General features: G+C 36.1%; 1 protein-coding gene across 1 annotated transcript; it reads left to right on the top strand.

Annotated features, from left to right (window-relative positions):
- Window positions 1–22,109: 22,109 nt before the first annotated feature.
- bad (BCL2 associated agonist of cell death) lies at window positions 22,110–25,648 on the top strand. The gene is made up of 4 exons (XM_015373854.1): window positions 22,110–22,281; window positions 23,443–23,550; window positions 24,074–24,282; window positions 24,361–25,648. Exons 1-4 carry the CDS (start codon window positions 22,257–22,259, stop codon window positions 24,508–24,510), a joined length of 492 nt encoding a protein of 163 aa, XP_015229340.1. The 5' UTR covers window positions 22,110–22,256; the 3' UTR covers window positions 24,511–25,648.
- The last annotated feature ends 1,138 nt before the right edge of the window (window positions 25,649–26,786 follow it).

Genomic DNA, 26,786 nt, shown 5'->3' with positions numbered 1-26,786 from the left:
GATCCCATTCATTGACTCCATATACAAATTGTATTCACAGAGGGAGGTAAAGGCTGGATTTGAGGCTACTGTGAATTACATTATTTATTATTAAACCCCCTCATTAATAAGGAGCTCATTGTTTTCATTTGGCATATTTTATCTGATAGATTTATTTAAAAAACTAGAAACAAGGAGTTCCTTTTAATCTGCTCTAGTTGGGCTCTAGTAACCCATACACTTTATGCAATTTTAAAATCTGATTTCTAAAAAACAATGGGTTTCTTTTTTCTCATGTAAATTGTATTGAGTTTTTTGTTTTGTAAAACATACAACAGATATTTTATGCCACACCGACCTTTACAAATTTACTTTACCGTTAGCCAGTTGAGAAAGGCAGACCAAAAAACAATGGGTTTCTAACACATTCTTCTGTTCTGTCAGTTTACCCACCAGCTGCTACAGATCCAGTTTCTACATTTCTGTTAAAGGCGCATAGCCCTGTTATATACCTATACAAAAAAGACCAAAAACCATTTGATTATGACGAAATACCCTTATATACACAACGCATCTGTCATAACCCTAACCCTTAATCCCTTTTTAGCCTAAATAGAATTCCAGCTCTCTGTCCATCCGCCCATCCGCCCATCCGTCCATCCATCCATCTATACAATTCAAACGTTAAAAAGTTATGAATATGACACACTCTTGTTTTATATAAAATCTTTATATAAAACAATTGTGTGACCTCTGTCACCTTTTATTCCCCAGAAAGACTGTTCATCGTGGGATCAAACGTCACAGATGCAATCCCAATTTATCCACTCTTATTACCTCACAGCGAGATTCTGCACACAGCACAGGTCCAGGTAGAAAGCCTTATTTTTATATTTTGTTGGCAATGAGACAATAAAAGGTTCCCCCTCTGTCCTCCTATTGTACCATAGCTGGAAATGATAACAGTAAAGCAGAGCAGAAGAGTATTTGAAGTAAGGTAACAGCTACAGTGTGGAGGATAATTATTGCTTTCCTTTATATATTTAGCATGTATTTTTTCAATAGAAATAGGAAATCACTGTTTGCAGGTCAGCTAAAGCACAACTGTGAGTAATTGAGAACATTTATAAGAATAAACATTTTAGTCATGTTTTGTGAAAAACGTTTTAATTAAAACAATGTCAATCACATGGACGCACACAAAACTAGGTGCTATAATAAGTTTAGTCCAGATCAGTTATGCCCAATGACACAAAACAGGAAAATAAAAAACAGAAAGAAACTGAACTACATTTGGTGCCATGGTGGCCAAAATGCAGATTAGCTAGAACCATAAAGCTCTCAAACAGCTCTTTCAATAAAGTCTCTGAATATACAGTGCTACACATTATGTAGCATCCCTTGTGTTTAGCACACTTTGGCAGACAATAACTTGGCACGGCTGAAAAAGGCGCCTCTAAAGCAGGCAATGCCTCTTCTTGTTGCTGTGGTGGCTCCTCTTGCTGTCCCCTGCACTCGTCCTCTTTGTAGCTAAATAAGCTACTTCGTATTGCCTCCATTTACAGAAACCATCAATAATTCACTGTCGTATTCAGGATTTTATAATGTTTCTGTGCTATTGTGTACAATAATATCTTACAGGTTCACAGTAGCAGCTGAGGTAAAAATGGTAGATTTACAGCAGAATTTAAATGGGTTGTTTTAGGATGTTACAGTATTTACTGCTGCTTATTTTAGATGCATTACATAGAGTTGGGCAAGAGAGCAGATTTTCCGTCAACGATGTCTGCTGCCATTCAATATATTTCTTCGTGGAGGCTTTAAGACTCAAAACAGATCAAATAAACCAAAAATAGATATTTATTATACATAAGTGAATATCAAATTCTCTTTTCAGACATTGTTCATTCATAAAAAAATCCAAAATCAAATAATTCTAACAATCTTTTTGCTGAATTGTTTCATGCAGTCACATTGGAGGGTTTTTAAGCAGGAATAAATAAGTCGAACTTTCGTCCAAACTTTAAAAAGGCTGCTCCAAAATGAAAAAATCAGGACTATTTGAGGCTTTCAGAGGCAGACTTCTGAATGTGCTTTACATTAGAGGTTCCCAAACTTTAAAAATATAATTGTTTACCATTAATATGTTTGTTTACGATAAGAATAATAAGTATAGTATTATCAACTGCACAATATTCCACTGAATAACAAGATTGTCAACAAACTGTTAATGATAAGAGCAAAACAAAAGAAAGTATGTGTGTGTTGGGGGGAGGTCTGGGCTTAAAGTCTGTCAGTACCATACGAATGTCACTGTTTACTTTTAAATGTTTTATTTAGAGTATCTCTAAGGCTAAAAAAGCCTGACTCACAGAGGCATGTTGCACCAAAAGGCATCTCTGCTCCATGAAAAACAGTTTAGGATGTTCCTTTCTTTCATAGGAAGATACAAAGTTCAGATTTTCATTTAATTATATATTATTCAAGTTATATTTACAAATAGTGCTTAGAAGATATTTTTTATGATATGAAAAATATATATCATGCATATATATTTGCCACTTTTTTGCTTTCTTACTGAGGCCTCCCTAGTGCACTTTGAAAACCACTTTATTTACTGTAGATCATTGTGCTGCTGCCTAATCCAAGTGCTCTTATGTGTTAGACCCTAAAGGAGTAAAGGAGTCCCAAACCACCACCCTACCACTACTGTTTTTGGCTGAAGGTATTATGTACTTTTTTATTCTGTAAAGCTGTGCTAGATTTATATCGCACATTTTACAGAAAGGTCCACATTTGTCTCGGTAGTCCACAGAATGCCTACTTGTGGGTATGTGGCCATTAAAAAAAGTGGGGAAAAAAACTTCTTTGTGCATTTTGCCTCTTATATGGGGCAGTTAAAAGACTTAGTTAAAGGTTTACTTCTGCTTCTTCAAATGGTTTCCATGCTCTTTTTTTTTTTTTTTTCCTGGGGGTTATTTTGCTTGTATGAAGGCGTGAAAAGAATCTCAAAAAGTCTCAGAGAGATTTTTTTATATAATTTTTTTTAATATAAGATGCCCTTTGTTGTGTTTTGGCTGAGTAGTGGTTTTCACCTGGGATCACTCTCATTGATGCCATTTCTGTCCAGTGTCTAATTGTTATGGTTAAATCCTGAGCACAGACCTTTACTGAGGTAAGGTGAGGCGTGCAGTACTTCACCTCCTGAATCGGTCATGGATGCAGTACTGATATAACTTTGGTTGTCCGGACATTTCTGGATGTTTCAACATTATTTATAGTTTTTTCGTTATTATAAATGTATTGATTTTACTTATCAGGGAATACCAGAACTGGGTACGGTTAATGAAATTGGCCAAACCAAGCTTTAGAAGCGGCTGAAATTAGCTTCTTCAGTGTGACTGGGCACTTTCTTAGAGGTAGGATGAAGAGCTTGGCCATGCAGAGGAGGCTTGGAATAGAGCTGCTTCTCCTCCACATCGAGAGAAGTCCACTGAGTTGGCTCAGGCATCTGTTTTGGATGCTCACTTTGGATGCATCTGTTTGGAGGATCCAGTACGGTTCCACTGGGAGGAGGCCCATAGGACAGCCCTGGAGGGACTATGTTTCTCGGCTACCCTCAGAGGAGCTTTCAGGCATATAATCATATCATCTTTCCCCCAGGCAGCTGAATAAAGCTGGTGGAGATATCAAGCTTAAAATATATAATTTTTTATTCAACACCAGACAAACAAAGACCTTTTGACCTTGTGAGTTCACAGGGGGGGAAAAGGGGGAGAAAAAAAAACTTCCCAAACAGAAAACGCTGTTAGTTCACTTTTACTTCTTCTTTTCAAACCATGTTTACTTCAATATTTTGTGAAAGCACCCAGTGCCTAAATGAGGTGGCTGGTTTTATTAGTAAACCTGTTGGGATTATCTTTGATGATTTAAAGATAATGGAGTCACTTTCTATCATCCCTTTGCTTGTACTTGTAAAAAAGACAGCTTGAACGGTGCGTGTGAACCCACAGCAGCTGTGCAATGTTTCCATTCTGTTTTATCTCCGACCTCATGAAGCTTTGTTGGCTCTTGATTATTCATGGAACTGCCTCCCACTCATTGTGCCACTGAAGCTGTGTTTCACATGAGGAGCAATGAAACAGAACTAAATGGCTGTCAGCAGTTCGGTTCGTCTAATTTAAAAACATGAAAAGACGAGACTCGCGGTCACTCAGCACTGACTTCCTAACTTTTGCAGGGTCACGTTCCCATGTAAGCTGGATGCAACCAAAGTAAGCTCTGTAAACCACATAAAACCAACCCACAAGTGTTTTCCCCCTGTCCACTAAAGATTATTGCTTATTCAACAGCCTCCAAGCACCAGTCATACCCCTGTCATTGTCGATTACAATAAAAGCTGATTGCAAGGTGCTTATGAAGCTCTGGGTCAGACTATTCACAAATAAAACAGAAAAAACAGCATTGATGTAATGGCTGCCTTCTGTTCAAACACAGATACCATCAAACTCATGCAGAATTTAACACCACAACTCCATTATGCAAAAATTAAGTCGATCAGAATAAGTATTTCCCCAATCTAAATATGATATAGAAACATTTAAAACCCTTTAGAAGCCACATGATGGAGGTCATTATCAAAAGATGACATAAATGTTTCTTATCTAACCATGTCAGTGCAAATTCTTGACCTCATGGCTTGTTGATGTTGCACAATGTAAGCATAAGCACCAAAAAAAAGGGAAGTAAAAGAGAGCATGTATAAAAATGTCCTTTGTAATAACTGTGTGTGCACTCACAGACTAAAACAGCAGCAAGTGAAATGTATTTTCTAGCCTGCATGGTGAATGCAGTTAGCACAATAAACATCCATCACTCACACAAGGTGGTGGCACCATCATGCTTTTGGGAATCTGATTAGAGCTCCTGATATCGAAAACTAAAGAAGAAATGGTCTAATTTGCATCTATCTTGTTACTCAGGGAGAACAGCAATAGTAGGGAAACAATATGATATGAGAGGAGCTGGGTCTTCTAGACTGGGTGCCAAAAGGTGCAGGCATTGAAGTACAGTGTGATCTAACAGTTACTGCAGAATATGACTGTCAGTAAAAGCAGTGACTGGGTGTCCTAACTCCCTACAAATACAATGTCATAAAAATGCATTTATGACATGTGATGACACCTTCTAAAAAGAGCAATAAGTAAGAAATTTACTGTAAAAATTCATCCAAAATCTTTTTTTTTTCTCTCCCAAGGATGGTAGTAACATTCCCTAGTAACAATCAGTCCTATTCATCAATACTATTTTAATTAATGATTTTCTCCTTTCCCCAGACGTATCTTGTAACTTTGGTGCAGTGCACACCCTTGTTTACTTCCTGGTTCTACATGAGAGTTCTTAGGGTTCCTTATTACTATTTTAAGGTTGTAGAACAGGGGCAACAGGAACATTTTGCAACTTCGAATGTGAGATGTTGACTGTTTCTGAAATATTTCACTTTCACTCATTTTTTTTTGGTTCCACATCAAAGGCTTGGTTATAAAAAGGAGGAATATGTATGGTACAATTTAATAATAAGTTTATTTCATTTAATGTATTTAATGTAATTCAATAATTGTACAAAATATACTTATTTGGAAAAGAGTAAGCTAAAAGGTAATTATGTAAAAAGTGATTCTGTCAGTCATAGAACAAAAGGACCCAGTTTTCGAGGCGGAGAGACAGTTTAACAAAATATTTCTTTAAGATGGAACTGCAGAGAACAGCATGGTGTCTAAGGCAGGAACCTCTCCAGGGGTAGAACACAGATTAGTGAGCATTACTATCTGGTGGAGGATGATAATAAATATGTGAGTCGCTAACCTCGTCTTAAAGTTCATTCAATGCCCAGAGGATGAAGTTGGTTCAAACCGGTTGGCTGTCAACCTGATGCGGGGGGCGCCACCCTGAAAGTCGCAGACACTGGTGTCCCGGAAGTTGTAGAACAGGCAGGAGATCAGATCCAAGCAGATGAAGGAAGGCAGGATAATCCAGAGGGCAAAGTTGACGTCGAGAACATGCTCAGGACTCATAGCCAGGAGATCAGAGATCTGAAGAGGTACCACAGGGAAATCCAGGAGGATGTCAGGAATCAGTTCCAGATTCGGTGCACAGGCAGAATCCAGCAGAAGCCCAAGGACAGGTCAGACAAACAGATTAGAATGGAACAGGAAGGCTCAGAGGTCCAAAGACAGAACAGGCCAGGATCAGGGAGTCAGAAACACTAAAGCAGGATAGAGAACTCACACAAAAGGCTTGAATAATTAGGCACTGATGACCGGGAGCAGGTAGGTTAAATAGAGACTAGAGCAGGTGGATCAGATTAAAAGTAAGAGAGCTGGGTGTAAACTATGCAGGGGTATAAGATGAGTATTCAGGCCAGTCATCAGCATAAAGATCATGACAGTTTCAGGGTTTTTAACATTGAAAAAGTAGAAGAAAAAAAACTTTTAAATGGATTCATTTGGATACTGCTGCAAACAACTGGGGATATCTTAAACACTGTGCACCCCACATGGCAACAGCATAGTACAATTATTATGCATCATACAAATCCAAACATGCTATCAGTTTGCTGAAAAATTAAATATGCATACTTTACCTACAAAAAAAAACAACACTTAGACTCCTTCCTACAAGCATGAGTTTGCTGACTTTATTATTATGCTTGGGCTATATAGGGACCTACTTAAGTAAGAAAAATAAGCACAAACCAAATGAGTATGTACATATTTCTCCAACCACACTTTCCTCTTCAAATGCTGTGGTTAGTTAGAACAATGCTGTGGTTAGTTAGAACAATGCTGTGGTTAGTTAGAACAACGCATAAACTTAAATCTACATGCAGCCGGACCGTTTTGGACTGTGTGTATCCCATCTACATTACAAACAAGCTGCAATGCAAAGTAAAGAAGTGTTATGGCCTGATCTTTAAAGAGGCTAAACAAAAAAACACTAAATGGCCTGTGAAATAAATATTTTGGGCGTGCAGTAAGTGGCCATGTTGCGGATGTTATGCAAAGATTTCATGCAATGGTTAACAGGTGAAAAGCGGTTTAGAATGACCTATTTAGATGAGAAACTGATGTGCAGGTACCTGTACAGAACAGGGTCAATAAAACAAAGGTTATGTTCTAAGCAGTGTTGTTTTCGTCAACAATGAGATGAAGAAATAATTTTATTGATCCTCCATTTTTTCGTGACGATAATGAAAACTGACGAGCTAAACGTGGATCTTTGATGACTCAAACATTACTGTACTTGTCATAGGTTTTAGTCAGTTTTAGTTTTAGTCAACGAGATGAGACTAGACTAAATGAAAATTAGGGGGTCGTCAGTCAGACGTTTAAACCTTCTTTAATTTCTACCAAAAGGAATCTCTAAATTATATCCAAAGAAAATATGTCATTGCATTCTGTTTATTTTCAGATAAAGAGCCAGATGGAAAGGTATGTAGATCTTTCAATATTTCTCTCTCAATGTTCTCTTTTCTAAATATGATGTAAATGTTTCCTTGTATTGTCATTAAAACATTTTCTATGTTTCTTTTAAATATTTCACTATTTTAGCAGCATATTCATTCAATTTAGGTCTAGATTACCATGGCATTACAAGGCACTTAAGTAGGTTTTCTCTTTATTTATTTTTAAATCAAAACCCTGTGAATTTAAATCTACTTTGACCCCTGAGCAGTGGCAACCAAGGGCCAAATTGAAAAAAAAAAATAAAGCCAAAATTGCCAAATGTAGAAAGAATAATGTTTTAGTTCTTTGTTGTTGTTTTTTTTTTTTGGAGCAATTAAGATTTTATCGATCTGCGTGTAATGCATAATTCATAGTAGATCAGGAAGTATTTGCTTTTGAATGGAAACTTTATATGTCTAAAACCATTCCTTTGTTTTATATTTTGTTAGCTTGTCTGTCTGCTATATTAACCAATATGATGTGGTGAACTACGTCTGCTATTTTTACTGCTTTTGTAAGACACTTTTTTTTTTTATAAAGTAGGGCATTAATTCATAAAAAAGTTGATTTGAATTCTTTAAATCAAAGTTTTCTGCCCAACAGCAATGATGAACTGTATGGCAGCATTCTATACCAAGCATTTGTAGTATCTAGGCAAGAGTTGTCAGTCTGGTAAAGAATCTGTTTGGTATTCTAAATTATAAAGGTTAACTTTTTTTGCAACATAAAACTGACTAAAACTACAGTAGACTAAAACCTTTTAAAGTTTTAGTTGACTAAAACCTACTCAAACTATCACATATCAAAATGACTTAAATGAGATTAAGACTAATAATAGTTTTTGTCCTAAAGACTAAAACTATATCTAAGATGGCTGTCAAAAACAACATTGGTTCCACACAAAAGGGTGGATGATATTAAAGGAAATAACATTAAAAAAGTGAGCATAATAACTATAATAACGACTAATATCATTTATAATGTACTTCAAAAATCACAAATCACAAATCTAAAAAGAAAAACAGCTGCATTAGCCTCCAATAAACTTAAGATTTTTTTAATAGTTATGTTATTTAATAAGTTAAATAAAATAGTTATGTTATAACTTAAATAACATAAATTTGAACCGTAAGGAACATTGAGGGAGGAAAGAAAATCTTGAGATTGTTAAATAGAAAAAAGGGAGCGAATAAAATGGGGCTGTATTTTCACCCCCTCTAACATCCCTTTGCCAGATCAGTAACGCTTCTGACTTTCTGGATGCTGTGATGTTAATTTTTCCTTTATTAAGCACCAATGTCCCAAAAATTAGGTTCTTTGATGCTGTTTTTTTTTTTTTCTTTTGATTAAATTACATTTATTTTCTGCAGTCCCACTGCATTAACCTGACAGCAGACATCTTTTTCCATCAAGTACTATTCTACTGCTGTTATTTCTAGGAATTCAAATATGTTTGCCTGCGCACAGACTCTCTGCACAATGTGTCGTTGGGCGAAAAACTGCAATCTGGTCACAATAACATAATGTCAACATAATTTTATATACCAATATGCACTTGACTTTTAAATGTGCTTAATGTAGAAGTAGAAACTGCACCCACAATTTGTTTCCGGTTAAATAAATAGCTTTGCAGGTTGCAAATGTTTTCATTTGCATATCCTTCTCTCAGTATTGTGCAGGTTTTGGTCATTAGAATATGATCTGCATATTCATCAAGGACACATGCAGAAAAGTTTTCTGCTCAAATTTAACACTCCATACAAGTTGCACCTGCTTTGAAGATCAGCATTGCACATCAAGTCTTGTCTTATGTTTCCAGTCTTTGGCAATACTGACCTCTTACTAAAATGCATTCCTATTCACAAAAAAACCTAGACAAAATTAAATACATATTTACAACATAGGTTAAAAAAAAATGTATGCATCTTTGCATCTGATGTTAAAATGAATCTTTGACCTTTGTGCTTAAATAGTAAATGCCCTTCAGTTCAGCAAATGATTTCAGTCAACAAACCTTTTAACAGCTCAAGGCAAAGCCTGGACAATAAATATGTGCATTAGTTTTTAGCTGAACTAAAGAATCAACTTAAGTGAATGGAAACTGCATTGCAGGCTGGCAAATGAGCTCCAGTTCGTTTTCCGTAATGGCAGCTATCTATCATGCTATTTCTTTGATTATTTTATGCAGATTTTTGTTGTTACGCTAAAGCCATTCTTGCTCATCCCATTTCTGTTTCGCTGAGTTGCAGTTCTGGAAGCCAACAGCCAGTCTGAATTTCATCAACCTTCAGTTGGTTGATAACGCAATCATGCTTCAACCCTCGACGGGCTTTTACTGCTTGTTTCCAAGTTTAAAAAGGAGAAGTACCATCAGGGAAGTGGTCAACTTCAACACTGAAAAAGATTAAAGCTATGAACTTTCTATGTGGGACAGTTTGATCCCTAGAAAAAATGGATGGCTCTTAAAAAGATGAACTTTCCTTGAAATGTTTAACCTAATGGTGTATGTTATGATTTCAAAAACACACAAGAACAGGAGACATTTTTATGTTTATTTGGGCCATAAAAATAAGTAGATTAACACTTTATGCATACATTTAATCGGAAAGAAATCTTTAAAAGAAATGGTTTCTAATTTTGTTATCAGAATAAATACCCACAGATTCTGCTGCTTTTTTGGATTTTAAGATTTGACCATTTCTTTTTTGTTTGGGTTTTTGTATGTTTGTTTGTTTTTTGAGTATCTACTCACTTATTTAATCTCAAATTTTATTCTTAAAATAACATTTACTTCAGTCATAATGAAATTGATCCCTTTCTTTTCAAATTTTTGTGCTCAATATAATTTGTTATTTATAAAACTTTCTATTTTCCCTAGTAGATTTAGACTGGACAATTGTCTTTTTATATTTCTGTTTCTTTTTTGAATATGACATAAAGAAATCATTAAATGCAAGAGGTAAAAAAGAAACAATCACGTCCTTCCAAGAGAATTAGTTAAATGTATCTGACTTGAATATGACACTGAATATTCAGGTAAATTCATACAGTTTCATGCAGCATATAAACTATTAATAATTGCATTCAAAAAGCATATTATCTCTCCACCGAACAACATGCATCAAACAGGAGCAGTGACGCCAACAGAGCGATTTCTTGATGAACTAGTTCAGACAGCAACCCAGATACAATGGGGAAGAAAAGGGATGGGAGCCAAAGAGAGAAACGGAAGGACTGAATGAAAACTGCAAGAAAGAAGGACAGCGAAAGAAAGCAATAAAAGAGTGATGGGATTAAGTGACATAAAAATGATTGATGGCGAAGAGAGAGGTGGAAGGAGTAAAGCCTGATGGGCTTGAAGAGAAGATGAGTGAAAACACGACAAAAGTAGAGAGGGGAAGAATGCTCAGAATGTCAATTAATGTTATGATGATGGGCAGGATTGAGAAAATGGAAAAACATTTTTTTCCACTCATACAGAAAGCTTGAACTCTCACTTGGGCTCAACGTGTAGCTTACAACCAAATCTATAAGGAGGCGTCACATAAAGAGGCGTATTTGGAGCACCCAAACAAAGATAAAAGGGAGGAAAGTTTAAAATAAAATAAAATAATTTTTTAATAATGCCAAAAACACATCATTTATAATGTACTTCAAAAATCACAAATATGGAAAGAAACTCTAAACAGCTGCATCAACCTCGAATAGACTATTTTTAAGTTATGATAAAATGAAGATAGAAGGGAGAACAGTTTAAAATAAAATAAAATAAATTCTTAATAATGCCAAAAACAATTGCATAAATAAAGTTCAAACCCAAATTCATGAACTCAAAACATCAAAACTTACTGAATCTAAAATCAACAAAGGGTTTATCAGCGTCTGTCTGGAATCAAACCTGTATTAGATTTAAGGGGAAAGTTAAGAGTGAGAAAATAGGTGAAATCAAACAAAAGAATCATCATAGGGAAAACAAGAGGAGACACATTTTTGTCTGTCAGATTCCAGCACTGGAAAGTTCAGTCTCATAAGGAGTGCCTTACTTTGAATAAGAGTATATAAGGGTAATAAAAAACATTGTGTAATAACTGCTTTGAAATATTTACCTATTCATTTACCAAACCTACAACTGCTCTGTTCACACTTTATCAATATCATATTTTCACACCAGCAGATCATACCTCAATGTACATAAAATCACTTTATTGTATATATATTTTTTTGTTTTAGTCTGATTTTGTACACTTACTTATACACCTTTTCCTTCTTTTGCTCCTCCCATTGCTTATTAGAGCTGATGTCAGAGGTGAATTTCTCTGTTGTGAGATCAATAAAGTCTTATCTGTGTTTTTCTTGGAACCATCTTGTGCATCTGTTCTTCAGCGATCAGCTCCCTCTCTGTCATAGGGAGAGGTACAGTATGTCTGCTTCATCAGCAATTCCATCTTTCCTAAAGGGACGCCCCAAAAAAGAAAAAACATGGATTATGGCACAATCTCTGCTAATACAGATCTTTTGGGTATTCAGAACCAAGTAAGAAAAGTAATATTGCTGGATGAGCTGCTTTCTGTTTCCCCACACCAGGTGTGTAAAGGCAACATGGCTAAAACCTTGCTGATACTTGAAAAAAGACAAAAAGGTATATGTAATAAAAACAACAAAACTGAATCTGTATATTGATCAGGCTAAAGCAAAGAGCTTATTTGAAGGATGTTCCCTGTCTTGTCAGTCATCGCTAGTAAACCCATCACTGATTTGTCATCTGGCACTAACCCCCCGAAAAATTCACACAGCTTGAGCTTCCTTAGAGACTCTCAGAAATGTTATATAATGTCTTTAAAGGCTTTAAGGGAGAGAAAATCACAGAACAGTGGATAATGTGCAGTACCAATAAATGAAAGAGAAGATTTAATTCAAGGTCTAAGACAAATGCAAACTGATTAAGGGTAAATAAATCAATTTATTGTTTTTAGGAAGATAATTTGCTGAATGAACATAACCTACTAGCTCACAGTAAGGTCAGGATGAAAGTCATCTTTCTTAGCATAAATATCCTGGATGTTTTAGTTCTCTCTTTTTTATCTCTTTCTCAACACACTGGGGTCAAATGGTAGCTCATTAGCAAGTATATGCAGACCTTTGACATGCTGAGGAGGTAGTAACTACCTCCAGGGAGACTTAAACATGATAGCAGCCCTTGAGGACTGAATTTGGACACCACTGTTTTACAGATTAGCATGAAAGTGTGAAAAACCCAGGGCAGAAATTATTTGTAGTTTATACATTTCATTAAGACATGAGTTGTTGCCATGTGGTCAAGTTGTTGAGTAGGATGAGTTCTCAAAGCAGAGCTTTATAGACCCAACCATAACCTAACCTAAACTAACCTAACTAAATTAACATCTCTGTTGGATAATGTCTCCCACCCCATACATGAAGCAGTTGCAGAGCTTGAGAGCTCCTTCAGTGACAGACTGCTGCACCCTAAAAGCACCAGAGAGCATTATCAAAGATCCTTCCTCCCAGCAGCTGGAAGACTCTATAACCACCACTGTTTCCAACAGCCTCAATAAGTTGTTAACTTCATGCTAATTTTGCACAGTTTCTACCTTAGTCAGTTAAATAAGATAATGCTGTGTTTTGCACATCTCTCATGTTGCTATTTTCAAATATCCATTACTGTATAACATGTCCATAGCTGTATATTGTTTATTCTCCAGGTGCATGGTTTTTATATTGTTAAAACCCTTTACAGTACAGTACTTTATTGTTTATCTTTTAACTCTTCACTATTGTTATTCTTATACATTTTTCTAAGGTCCACATTTGTGTGACTCTTTTTGCTGATGTAAACACTAGAATCTACCTATTTCGGGACAATAAAAGGATTTTCTATTCTATTCTATCCCATAGTGCACGTGTGAGGAGTATCAAGACACTCCTTTATGTTTTAGGTTAGTTTTTAAATAGAAATATTAATCAAAATAGCTGTCCTTTTGTTTGGTGGAAGTTCTAAGCTACTGTAACGTCCATTACAGACTGTGTATATTTGGATGAAGAGCGATTCTACACGTCACTACATCTATTGGTTTACAAGGTTCTGTAAAATTACTCTGAAAATTTTGCAGCAATGTACTGATATTAGTGTCAACAATATTGATTAAGGACCCAAATCCAGAGATGAATGAAGCAGAGATGAGTTCTTGTTGATTTAATAAATAACTGGGGCAGACATCCAAAAATGCAAAATACAAAGAACTGAAAAAACACACAAAAAACATCAGGGAAAACTCACATGGGGAGCCAGAGATAGATGAGAAGGATGGGAGCAACTAACAACAACAAGGAACCAGCACTGAGTGACTGCAGAGGTGGAGTATTTAAGGGGAACAGAACAAAGGATGGGCTAATGAGCTGAATATGGAGCAGGTGTGAGTGGAACTAACTAGAAGGAAGTCAAGAGGAAAGGAAACAAGCACAAGGGGGCAACAGATAGTAACTAAAGACTCCTTGAATATAATGGAAAATAAAGCAAAGATCAACAAAACAGAATAAGTAATTACTGAAAACTCAGAGTCCCAAAACGGGAGAACCATAACAATTAGACTTTTTTTGCACAATTGAAATCTGAAGTATTTTCAAAGGAGAGATTTTCAGTTCTTTATCCTGAGTAGATTTTTGACCAAGTCATGAAGTCAAAGATTATGAAGTCAGAGACTGGATCATTCAATTGTCCTTTTTGTGTCCATATTATAGCAAATAAAACCCATTCTAATCAATGCGGTAGTTTACATTTTGTTCATGACTAATAGTCCTCCTACACCATCTATCAAAGATAAGGATGGAATCTAGTTTGTGTTGATTATGGAGCGAAACACACATTTACAAACACGAGATGAGATATTGAGACACTGGAAGGGTAATTTGGATCAGGTACATTTTGAAATAGAGGGAATAGAAGATTTTTTTTTAAGACTTGAGGAACTTGGACTGTTCTCCCTGCTGCCATCTGAGAAGATGCTTTGCAGCATTCGATGCAGGACCTGCAGGTTCTGCAACAGCTTTTTCTCAGACAGGTGAACTATTGTAACTCTAATCCAGACTCTGCATCACACTACATCAAACATAATATTTGCACTAAACGGCTGATGTTTTTCATAATCCATTTAAATAAAACACAACTCGATGTTCTACTGCATTTCTCACCATATTTATTTCATTTGCACTGCACTGAACCCTTCCATGTCAATGCCTTTTGCACCATGACTCTAAACTGATTTTCTTTCTCTCCTACACTGTTTAAATTCTGATCACTTTTGCACTGTATAAATGGAAATGTTCATTTCACTGTTTTAAGCTGCTCTTTCATTGTTGAAAGCTGTATGCATTTACATTTAATTTAAGAATAGAATGGAATAGAAAATCCCTTTATTGTCCCACTGTGGGGAAATGCTGGTGTTTACAGCAGCAAAAAGATTATAGAAAAAATAGTAACAAAAATGTGTACCTTAGAAAAATGTATAAGAATAACATAATAGTGAAGCAGGAATAGTCTGGTCTGACTTGATCTGACTTGATTGGCTTAATCTGCTTCTGCAAAAGTCCACCTCTAGCTCTTGGCACCAGACCACAAAGTTCTGGGTCCACTGTCTGTACTCTGAGTCGTCTCCACCTGAAATGAGGCCAACTATGGTAGAATCGTCAGATAACTTCTGAAGGTGGTCATCATTCTACATACACTCTGTATAAGTTTAAGTCTAACAATGAGTGTAATTAAATCTAAATCTGTATCCATGAATGGATGACATTGCTGCAGCAGAGTCATTTGTTGATCATCACTGACAGTCGATCTTTTCCATCCATTAGTTTCATGCCGTTTTGATTGAGTTTTATGTTCTGACTGTTTTTCTTCAGCTTCTTATATCTACCATTATTACTTAAGTGTAAATTTGATTATTTCTCTTAATTTGATCCATATTTTAACTTCTATCATCCCAGATAGCTGGAAAATAACATCTACCTACCTATACCCATACTTATAGTTAGAGAGATAGCGCTTTTTAGATGCAGTTTAAGTTCACATCTGGAAACAGTCCATTTTGAATAACTTGAGTTCTTTACAGTATGTGCCGATGACATCACACAAAAATCTGGATCTGCTTCTAACATCCAGAACTAATCAAAGTATGTCCCTGTGAAACCATAAAGCAACAGTAATGAAAGACATGTAGGAGCACACACCTCTGAGAGGATGTGACTTTCATGTGCAAGGCAGTATCTCAACACCAGTCTGACCCCTTGATTATATGGGAGGGATGAAAGAAGGCAGGGGGGCGTCTGTGGCTTTCAGTTTAACATGATGGAGAGCAGGAGGAGGAGGTGTGAGAGCGGCAACATGTGTCACTGAAGGACAGGAAGAGCTTTATAACAGTCTGCAGTCCATCCATCCCTCATCCATCCCTCCATCCATTCCTCCATCCATCCCTCCATCCATCCTACATCTATCATCCATCCATCCATCCATCCATCCATCCATCCATCCATCCATCCATCCATCCATCCATCCATCCATCCATCCATCCATCCATCCATCCATCCATCCCTTTACTGATGCTCTGACTTTTATTGGTCCAGATAATTTGTCTTTTGTTCAAACCATATTAGGCACACTGGGGTGTCTCTGTTTTTTTAAACTATAGCTTAGAATAACTTTTTTTGGTTTTTTTTCCAACACATTATTTTGAAGAGAAGCTGGGTCATAGAGTAGCCAGTAGCCTATGGGTGGAGTAGAATAAATTAGTAAGCTGCCATATGTCAGCCTTGTGATCACAGAGTGACTTTGCTTCACAGAGAGGGAGTGGTTTTTTAAATGAGCATGTTCATAGAGGCATGATGAAAGAGTCAAATACTCCGACTGGAGGGGTGTATATTTACACTGGTTGCAGTTGGTCTTTTTAAGTCATGGTTCCTATTTTGAGACTGGATTTATTATTTATAAATAAAATAAAAAATAAATATATATATATATATATATATATATATATATATATATATATATATATATATATATATGTACATATATTTTAATTTTATTGCACTTACTATCATCTTTGCAGATCTTCTAGCTATTTGTATTCCTCAAATCTCACTGCCTGTTTTTGCTCTTGATCATTCATCTGTTGCTCTTTAATTCCCGCCTGTTGGCTCTCTCTTTGTGTCTCGAACATTTCTTGTCCAACTTGGCTGGAGTTTAGATGCACCTCCAACTGTTTCAGAAATAGGGAATATCTTTTTTAGACCTGTCAGAAAACCTGTCAGGGAAATTATAAATACGTTTTCAGCTAAACACTTCAGCACTAACAACGAGTATTCAGGTTGTAATTTCTGCTCTGATACGTCTTGGTGAAAGTTTTTTTGTTATACAATTATTGACATAAACATTGCATTTTGGCTATCTCAGCAACATGCTGTGTTTATAGGATGAACATGCATGCTGAATGCTACTTTCTTGTTCCTTTCTGATGAATCAGTGACAAACAGGATTAGAAATTTTTTTAGACACTTTTTCCAAAGTAGCAAAGGGAAAACATTTCATAACAGAACCAACAGCAACACATGAAAAAAAAAAAAACTGCTGAATAAAACAAAGCAAAATCAGAAATACATAATCCCAGTGAGCCTAAGGCTCAACACAGTATAATGCTGCCACCACCATGTTTAATAGTAGGGACTGCAAAGGCAGTTAGTTTTCTGTTTTATATGATCAGAAAAGTTCTAATTTAGATTTGTCTGACCACGGCACCTTCTTCATTTTATTTTATTGTTTCTTTCAACATTAGGCTTTTGTAATTACTTTTTTATTAAGTTTAATTCCTTCTTATTCTATTTTGTATTTATACTGAGATTAGATCTCTTTACAGTCATAATCTAATCTGTTTTAGGGCCATCACATAAAATCCTGAGAACTCTAAAGTTGAGACAATGTGGCAAAGATCAAGTGGTACTAACACCTCCAAGACTCTGTATCTTCCTCTGTTAAAACCCCAGTGCGCAAAGAGGAAAAGAAAAACATTTTAAAGGACAAAGAAAAAAAAAAGCTGCAGCAGAGCCACATGGTCAGCATCCTGGCATTAAATTGAAAGGAACATTTTGAGGGGAAGCTTAGGAACAGGGCTGTGCTCGTTCTCAAACAACCACACACATAGACAGAAACACACACGCACTGAGTGGTGGTTTGGAGACAGTGTGGGAGTGCATACGCCTCCGCTTCCCGAAATAACCCCCCAGATGAGGGGCAGGGAGGCAGGGTGAGGTTGGTTCAGAGAGATATAAATGGATGTTAATTGTATGGCTCTCTCAGATTGCTTTCAAGCCAAAGCACAGACTTATAAGCTTCCATACTCTCTAAGTTTAAAGATTTTTCTCTCTCCCTTGCATGCTCATCATGGGTGGCAGCTTTAATGCCAATGTGCGCATTCACATCAGATTAAAATGGGTAGTAATTTTATGGCTCTGGAATAAAGTTGAAATCCAAGCAGAACTCTCGTGTAATATCTCCTGTTAATCCCTCCAAGAATAGAGAGCAGAGGAAGGCACAGGGACTATGATTTCCAAAAGCTTCTTCCATAAGAGTTTGAGAAGATGACTGTGCAGACTCTCCCCTGTTTGTCTGGGCTTAGAGACTCACATTATTTCTGTTTGGATGCATCCAGTCAGAGGAAGCTGCATCACTATGGCACAGCTTTATGCAAACACAGTTGGTTTCTCCTTTTCAAGTGTCAATTAAAGACTAAGGAAAATAAAAATAGATGAATTTAGCCTTCAAACCTCCCAGGAGGCTATTAAATGTGTAGAGGATTAGAAGAGGAGCAGAAGAGTCTCTAAATATATACAGTTGATAATTGCATGCTTGAATGTTTCACCTTTTATGTGAACAAGCAGCAATCGACAAGAAAACAGAATATTTTGAATCCAATACAACATACAAAAAAAATATATCTGTGCTGTCATATATATGCGATGCTAAAATATATGTTTTTGTGTGGTATCCATTGCTTAGTATTTTGTCAAATAGATAAGCATAGAAGATGTGAAGCAAGATTACCAGGAAGAAACAAAGCAGCCAAATTTATAGTCAAACCACTCCCCCTTTTGGTCACCCAGGGAACTACAAGTTGAATTTAGCCTCTTCTCACCCTGTCTTTTGTTACTGTGTAATTAACACAATTAACACAAATGTCACAAAAGAGCCTTTTTTCCCCCTTTTTTTTGCATCAATGGTTACAATTTATCATTTGTTCTTAAGCATAAACTTTATCTAAAAAGGGACAGACTATATTTTGAACATATTTGACCATTTAATGCACAGTACCAGATTATGGCTTTTTGTACATTCACATCTGCAACAAAGGTTTCATGGAGGAGGCCCAGAGGGAGACCCAGGACATGTTGGAGGGACTATGTTTCTCTCCTGGCCTGGGAGCACCTTGGGATTCCCCTGGAGGAGCTGGCCCAAGTGGCTGGGGAGAGGGACGTCTGGGCCTCCCTACTGAAGCTGCTACTCCTGCAACCCGACCCTGGATAAGCGGAAGAAGATGGATGGATGGACATCTGCAGTCTCTTAAAAGTTTACAATGAAATATTATAAACGGAGGCTCTTGGATTTCTTACAAAGAAGTTGACAGTAGAGAAATTAATTGTTATTTGTTACAAAAAATGTATCTACACCCTAACATTTTTCCGGTTTTTTACTAAAGGTTATAAAACACCAAAAGCGGGCCTCTCTGGAAAACCAGGCCTCATGTATTAGTGGCACCTGTTTAAATGAAAGTTATGAATGGTTAAACCATGTCTTCGATGTAAAAATAGTACAGTAACAGCCTTTGCTCCCATGATTTTTTATTACTTTTCAATGTCTCCTCAGTTTGCAGAGAATTTGTATAAAGGCAATCTCCTGTTCTGCATCATTTATTATTCCTGGGGTAGGCTACACTCCAGCACAAACTCGATTTCTTGTTTGCAGGTTTGAATTTTACATCTGTTTCCTTTTAAAAGCCAATATTACTTTTAGGATTATTGTGCTGTTAGTTTATTCAGCTGAAGTCTTGTGTCTATTTTCCGGGTCTTTCATGTTAATGAGACCACCGGTCTAAAACACTGCAGGTCTAATTTTTCTCAGAATATTCAACACTTTCTTAACTGAGCCAGTATTAATGATTCATAGAAAAGACCAGGTCAAAATGGCCTCCATACCAGAGATCTTCTGCTGGCCATAAGAAAACAAAGGCCAGTGCAACATTTATCAAAAACATATTGATGATTCCAAAGAATTGTTTTCTGTATCAGTGTCAGAATTAGAAGGATTCTATGACACTGTGCACGTTGGGTCCTGCTGCAATAAAGCATCCCTGAACCATGACACTTCCATCTGTGCTAAACGGCTCTTCTCGTGGAATGCCTCACCTGCTTAATGCCAAACATATTCTGTGTTTTTGTTTCCAAATGCACAACTTTTACACTCATCTCTCCAGAGGACATTTCTCCAGAGGCTTTATGAACTCATTTGAAAACGTTCAGTCATGTTTATAGAGTTTCATTAACAGGAGTTTCTTTTGCAATCCTCTAGTCAAAATGTATCCTATGCATCTGCTTATTGATTTATAACTATGTACATTTACTAGAATATCCGAAGCCTGCTGCATGTCTCTTGAAAGGAGCATTTCTGGAGACTTCCTCTAGTATCTGTTAGAGTGAACTTGGTTGCACAGCAGGAGAATTTCTGCCTTTCTAAAACAAGCAGGAGCAAAATAGAGTGACACAGGACTTAACATTAACATATGATGCTGTTATGTGCACCCTATATGGTACACTTAAGTGATTTTATCCAATTTAACTGTTAATTAAGATATGTAAGTCTTAGGCAGCTTCTCATTAAATTTAACAAATCTTACTTTTTGTGTTTATTTTTGAATTAAGTGCCTCTAAAAATGTATTAAATATACTGGCTTTATAATACTATTCTATTTTTTCATGACGTGGTATCTCTTAAACACATAATTCTAATGGGGTGGAATTTGATATTGTGTAATAGGCTGATTATATGAACATTATTTCAACATTGACTGTCAGTCTCCATATTAGGATGAAGTACCATTAGAAAATACCCCATAAGCATGTAGATAACTTTTAGACACAAATTACAGCATAAATATTTTCACTAGTTACAAGTCATTTTATTTTTTTAGCTGATCTCATGATATTAATGTTTTTTTTTTCATTTGTATTCTTTTTTCAAATACAAAACAGAGAGGAAAACAACACAAAAACAAAACAAATATTTTCTTTTTTTTTCTCGTTTTAATTAATAAAAATAACAAGAAAAAACTGTTGTAGTACCTGTTCCTTTTCAAACATCTTAAAAGAAAGAACAGGTGCTTTATGAATGGATATAAACCCCAGTCTTCACCAGACTAATTACTATAATACCATGTCCAATAATATCCAACAACATCTTGTCTTATCCATAAACAATTCATCACTTTTGTTGTAACATTCCAATATTTTTTTACTTATACAGTTTCTTAAATTTACAAACACACTTGTATATCACTTTAGTTCAGAATCCACAGTGTTTCACATCTTAACTACATAGACAGTCACACACATGTTTCAATATATATATATATATATATATATATATATATATATATATATATATATATATATATATATATATATATATATGTATGTATATATAGTTAGCATTCTCTGTTTTGCTTTTCATATAATAATAAAAATGTTTATATCAACAATCAATCTTTCAGTTAAAAAATCAGTTTGCGTGTAATAAATGAAATGATGTGATGAGTTGCTGACATAACAATTTTCAATTAATTTCTTCTTTATTCGATTTTTGGTCTCGTGTTTTATTGTGTGTACTTTTACCATGTAAATATTGGCAGGTGATTTGTTTTGTTGTTGTTTTTTTTCTTAACGTTTGTTTATGAAAAAATTTTAATTTTATTTTTTAATTTTTCTTTTTTTTCCAGACATACAAGTATATAATAAAGACAGTATATATCCATATAACATAAATTAAAACAGTCTGAAAAAGGGTGTATTGGCAGAAGCAAGAAGCTTACAATGCCCACCCTCCAAAGCTAATTTACATTGGACAGAAGAAAAATAAGATAAAAAAGATGGCTACCGTTTATAATCAACGTATGAATTTAGGAAAAATTATTATTCTACAATAATAACATTATTTTTAGGAAAAAGAAAGAAAAAAAAAGGTAACGCACCCAATATCTTACTTCTCTTATTTGCATTCACATTTTTCATAATTTTTTTTATCGTATTATTCTTAAATATGTTTCTTAACCTTGTTAATGTGGTACAATCTTTTAGCTCCGGATCTAATATGTTCCACAAATCAACCCCAACAAAAGAAAATTAGGCTACGAAACAAACTAAATGTGGGTGCGCGTCTACTCTCCGTATTACGCTAAAGCCGATCGACATTTTTTTTCTCCCTCACTAACTTTATTTTCACCACGGAACGTTACAGAACAAGCACCTTGCGCGAAGAGACAAACAAGTCCCGGTTCGCAACAGTGACGTCAGCACGCAGCGGAGTGGCGGTGACGCGCAGCGATTGGGTGAGCCCGGGAGCTAAAGTGTATAGAGTAAAAAAAAAAAAGAAAAAGGAGACACGGATGAGAACAACAACAGCTGCCGCCGAATGAAGCCAGCTAAAGTCACAGCCTCGCTCCTATGGCTCAGTCGGTAGAGACTTCGGGTAAGGAACCGTCTTTAAAAGCCGTAGTTAGCGGGGAATGGCCGCAGCAGCTTCCTTCCTGTACGAAGTTTCTTTTGTCTTCCTCCGACAACAACAACAAAACAAGAGAGCCAGTGTTCACATGAGTGAACAACATTTTATGTCCCCGCTAACAAATATGTTAAAGCAAATTGTCAATTAACAGACTTATTAAATCGTGCTAAGAGGGAAATTTGTTTGTTTTTGCGCGGCCGTTTGTTGGCAAAACCTTTGGACCAGTTTATGGGGGAGCGAAGCTGATAGGCAGCTGGGTGTGTTATCAGGTGGTTCCCTCACAGAAACAATCACTGAAATGCCATCATATGTGCCCTGTGTGCTGGGATAGTGTTATAAAAGGGAGAACGTTAAAGAGCAACTGGTTAGAGCCACTTTATCAACTCTACCGGTCCTCCACAAAAAAAAGCAACCACAGTTTATTTTTGTATCTCTGCTTTTTTTTTCTATTTCTGTTTCTGTCTGCTTGAACCACAGTCATCCTCTGCAGATGGCCGCTCACACTGACCCTGGTTCTGCTGGAGGTTTCTTCTGTTAAAAGGGAGTTTTTCCTCTCCACTGTTGCTACAAGCATGCTTAGTATGAGGGATTGCATCCCAGTCAATGAGTCCATGCAATTAACTGGTTTTCATTAGATTGAAAACAATCTGACTGTATGATCTGGTTGAACTGTAAAGTTCCTTGAGATGACGCGTTGTGAATTGGCGTTATAGAAATAAACTGAATTGAATTGAAAAATGCTGCTGAATCAGGGGGTGTCTATGGTAAATTAACTTCCAAAGGTTAAAATAAGTGCAGCATGAAAATCAACATAGATTGGTTCAATTAAATTCTGTTAAAAATTTCATTAAAACTAAAATTTAACAAAAAAAAAATAACAATAATCAAGTTAGCGATGTAATTATATGGTCTGATTCAGAGCAAGATGCATAAAGTCCAGATCAGTTGAAATTATTACTCAGCATTTTTAAATAAAGTTGATAATTTAACTCTAATTACAAAAAATAACATGACGGATAATAAATAAGGAAAGTTGAAGTGCTGACCCAGGTGCACTCTCTATAGGATCTGAAAAATTCTGCTTTCTTTTCTTGATTTAACTTCTTAAATGTGTCTTTTTTTTCCCAGATCCTATTATGGCTGCAACCTTTACCATTTCAGACAGCGACACTGAGCCATCAGAGGAGGTGGAGGAAACAAGAAACAAGGAGCCAAGGATACGAAACAGTGGGAAAAGTAGGCAACCGGAGGAGATTTTTTAGGGAAATGTGGAGTGGGGTGTAGAGGCTGTACACTGGGTAATTGTTAAGGTTAAAAATAGATGAAAAGTCCCCATCTGAGATGTTTGCAGTTATACTTATAGCTGCAAACTGTTGCATTAGTCTGTATTAGTCTTTATGCTTGAACATTTCTGAAGAAGTAATTAAAAATCAAATCATGTGGCGAAAAAATTTTAGACCAATTACTGCATTTTTTTTATGTATTAATAGACGCAACAGCTCTAACATTTAACTATCTCATCTGTGTCACTCTCCTTTAATGCTTTTACCGAAACCTTTTGCTGTTTTCTCTCTCCAATGCTGCGAAACCTGTTTTTCCTCCATCTAAAAAAAAAAAACCTCTCAACAATTCAGGGCTGCTTAAATCTCTGATCTTGCAGATTTCCATTGCTTTGTTTTATCTGCTAATGCCTCAATGGAGGTACATTAAGGAATAATCTAGAACCCTTTTTTTTTGGCTTTTAACTTTCACTTTGCAGCACATCGTCGGATCAGACTGAGCTCGGAGTCTCACGCTTTCACCAGAGAGGAGGAGGCCAGGGGGGAGGAGGAGGTCGGGACCCCCACTGAGGGCTATCCATTCAGGGGCCGATCTAATTCAGCTCCTCCAGCTCTGTGGGCTGCCAAGAAGTACGGCCGGCAGCTTCGAAGGATGAGTGATGAGTTTGTCACCCTGCTTGATAAAGGGGTAAGAGTGAGACTATAGTGAGTGTTGTAAGCCTGGCTTTCAACTTTAAACTGATTTGCTCTGCTTTTTGTTTCCCAGGAGTTGAGGAAGGTGAGCAGCACGGGGACGAACAGACCAATACGCCATTCCAAGAGCTGGTGGAGCTACCTCTTCAGTCACCAGGAGATGGAGGGAGAGAACAGTCACCATGAAAACCACACGCAATGCACTGAACAAAGAGGAGAATAAGAGTTAAACAAGGTTCTGATAGTGGGGAAAAAACCACGACCACTAAACAATCTGACCTGTGACTGGAAAAAGGCTTCCAGGTATAAGGACTTGGTTAAATAGGACGTTTATAACTTTTGCTATATACTTTTACTTTTTTTTTTTTTTTGGAAGTGTAAGAAGTGATTTAAACATGTTTGGCTGTTTTTTTGTGTTTTAGGGAAAGAAAGTCAAAATCCGGCAAGGCGAGATGATATCCTGAAAAAAAAAATTATATAGATATAATAATTTTTTTTTAGCCTGGTTATTGGATCAGTTTTCTCCTTCTCCACTTCATGCCCCCTAGCGTAGGATTGCTGGATATCAGGGACAAATGCAGCTGCAGCGTTATTACTGAATGCTTTAGTCTTGACTGCAGTTAACCAACATGTTCTTCCCTTTTCTTCGTTTTTCCATCATCATCTTGTTCTTCCTGCAGAGCTTTAGCACATTGGTCACTGAAATTAAGAGCTAGTGCTGGTGTCAAAAAACATGTAAAGTCCATGAAAAGTATCAAATCTATTACCCACATTCAAAATATATTTGAATAGTACTTGAAATTCATATTAGAAGTCGAGGATTGTCACCTTTTAAATCCAGATATTACTTGTTATCAGGAACATTGTGCATTCATTACCGTTTCATCCGTATACCTACATACCTATCAGTTTTATTTAAGTTTTTTTTTTAACATTGATTATAATTTACTGTGATGTATTATGGAGGTACACGTTCTGAAAAATACTTAGAATTCAGGTAAATTAGTTTTTTTCTGCCCCTAAAGGTTTGCTATCATTCCCAATTTCAATTGGTTGTGATTCAATACCTAAATTTAACATTCAGTTGTTATAAAATATGACCTGGATCAAACCAGAATAACTCAGCCTTGTTCTGCTGGTCGATCCTGTTTTTTTTCTTTTCTTTTATTGTCACAGACACATCTCACAGTAGAGCAGAGTATTTTTTTCTGCAGTCAACAGCTGTCAAAGATGTGAAAAAGAAACCAAAAGACAAGCAATTAAAGGGCGTACATTCTTCTTTTAACAAGCTTGTACTCTTGTAGCTCATGATAGTAATAGTCTTTTTTGTTGTCTAAAATAAGTGGACATGTAGAAAGAAAGAAAAAAAGGTGGCCAGAATGATAAGGGCCTTGTTACAGACTTGTAAATGCTATAAAGCAGCAATGGTAAAAAGCTATAGCGTATATCCTTCAATAAAGTCCAGGACCATGAAGAGATTTATTCAGCTAAAAGGAAGAACATGGGGAAAGGAGTCTCCCCTCTGCTTTATCTGTAAGGGTTTAAACTACACATCATTATCCTCTGCTACACCAATTATACTCTGTCAATATACATTTGGTTTCCCCTATAATAAAAATAATAATAATAAAGTCAGATGGAGCCAATGCTTCCCATGTAGTAAGCATTAGCTCCATCTTCTGTCAACTGATCTCTCCTTCATTTAGCTCGTTACAATGCAAGTTTAGTTAATTATCAGCAGAAAAAAAAGCATTTTCTTATCCTGACACACTAACAGCTGTGGTCTGTAGTTGATGGCCTGGCTGTTGACTCCCTGCTTGAAACATAGCATACACAGCATTGTATCCTCATGCATTTAGTGCTGATTCACTTTATTTTTTTAAGCCAATAAGTCACCTCAGGTGTGTTCAATCACAGTGTCATTTTAGAGGTGTTATTATTTACACACAGCTGTGTGATTCCATATAGAGTTGTCCAAAAATGGCAGGGCTCATCTTTTTTAGAATTGGAGAATTTGGAAGATTTGAATGACAGGTAGTGATTTATTTATCATTAAAGATTTTCAGATTTTCTTGCTGTAAAATATGTTGATAAATTCCCTTTACGGAGTTAAAAACGATCATTTGTTTCTCCATAGTTTACCGTGAATACTTGCAAGTAACCTGCAGGCATTTTCTTTCTTTTTGATCACAGGAGACACAAGCACTGACCTGTTTAGATGATATTAGTAAGTACAATGTTGGATGATTGACCAAAAATTGATTGATTTAAGGAAGAGGATTAGGTCAAGGATAAAATAAATGTTTTTTTTCTGACTTTAATCTCAGAATTTTGACTTATTCTGACTTAATATTCCTACTTTATTGAAGTAATAATCCTGGTCTTTGCAATAGAGTGCTAAGTAATTTGACTTTTAATTCTGAGATTAAAAGTCAGAATTCTTTTTTTTTTATATATATACAAACTTGTTCCTCTGCTTCAGAGCCTTTTCTGTGTTAA

Source organism: Cyprinodon variegatus, unplaced genomic scaffold, assembly GCF_000732505.1.
Source record: "Cyprinodon variegatus isolate N-32 unplaced genomic scaffold, C_variegatus-1.0 Scaffold93, whole genome shotgun sequence".
Taxonomy (NCBI): domain Eukaryota; kingdom Metazoa; phylum Chordata; class Actinopteri; order Cyprinodontiformes; family Cyprinodontidae; genus Cyprinodon; species Cyprinodon variegatus.
The sequence above is the reverse complement of the archived record's forward strand: the minus strand, read 5'-3'. Positions and strand labels throughout refer to the sequence as shown.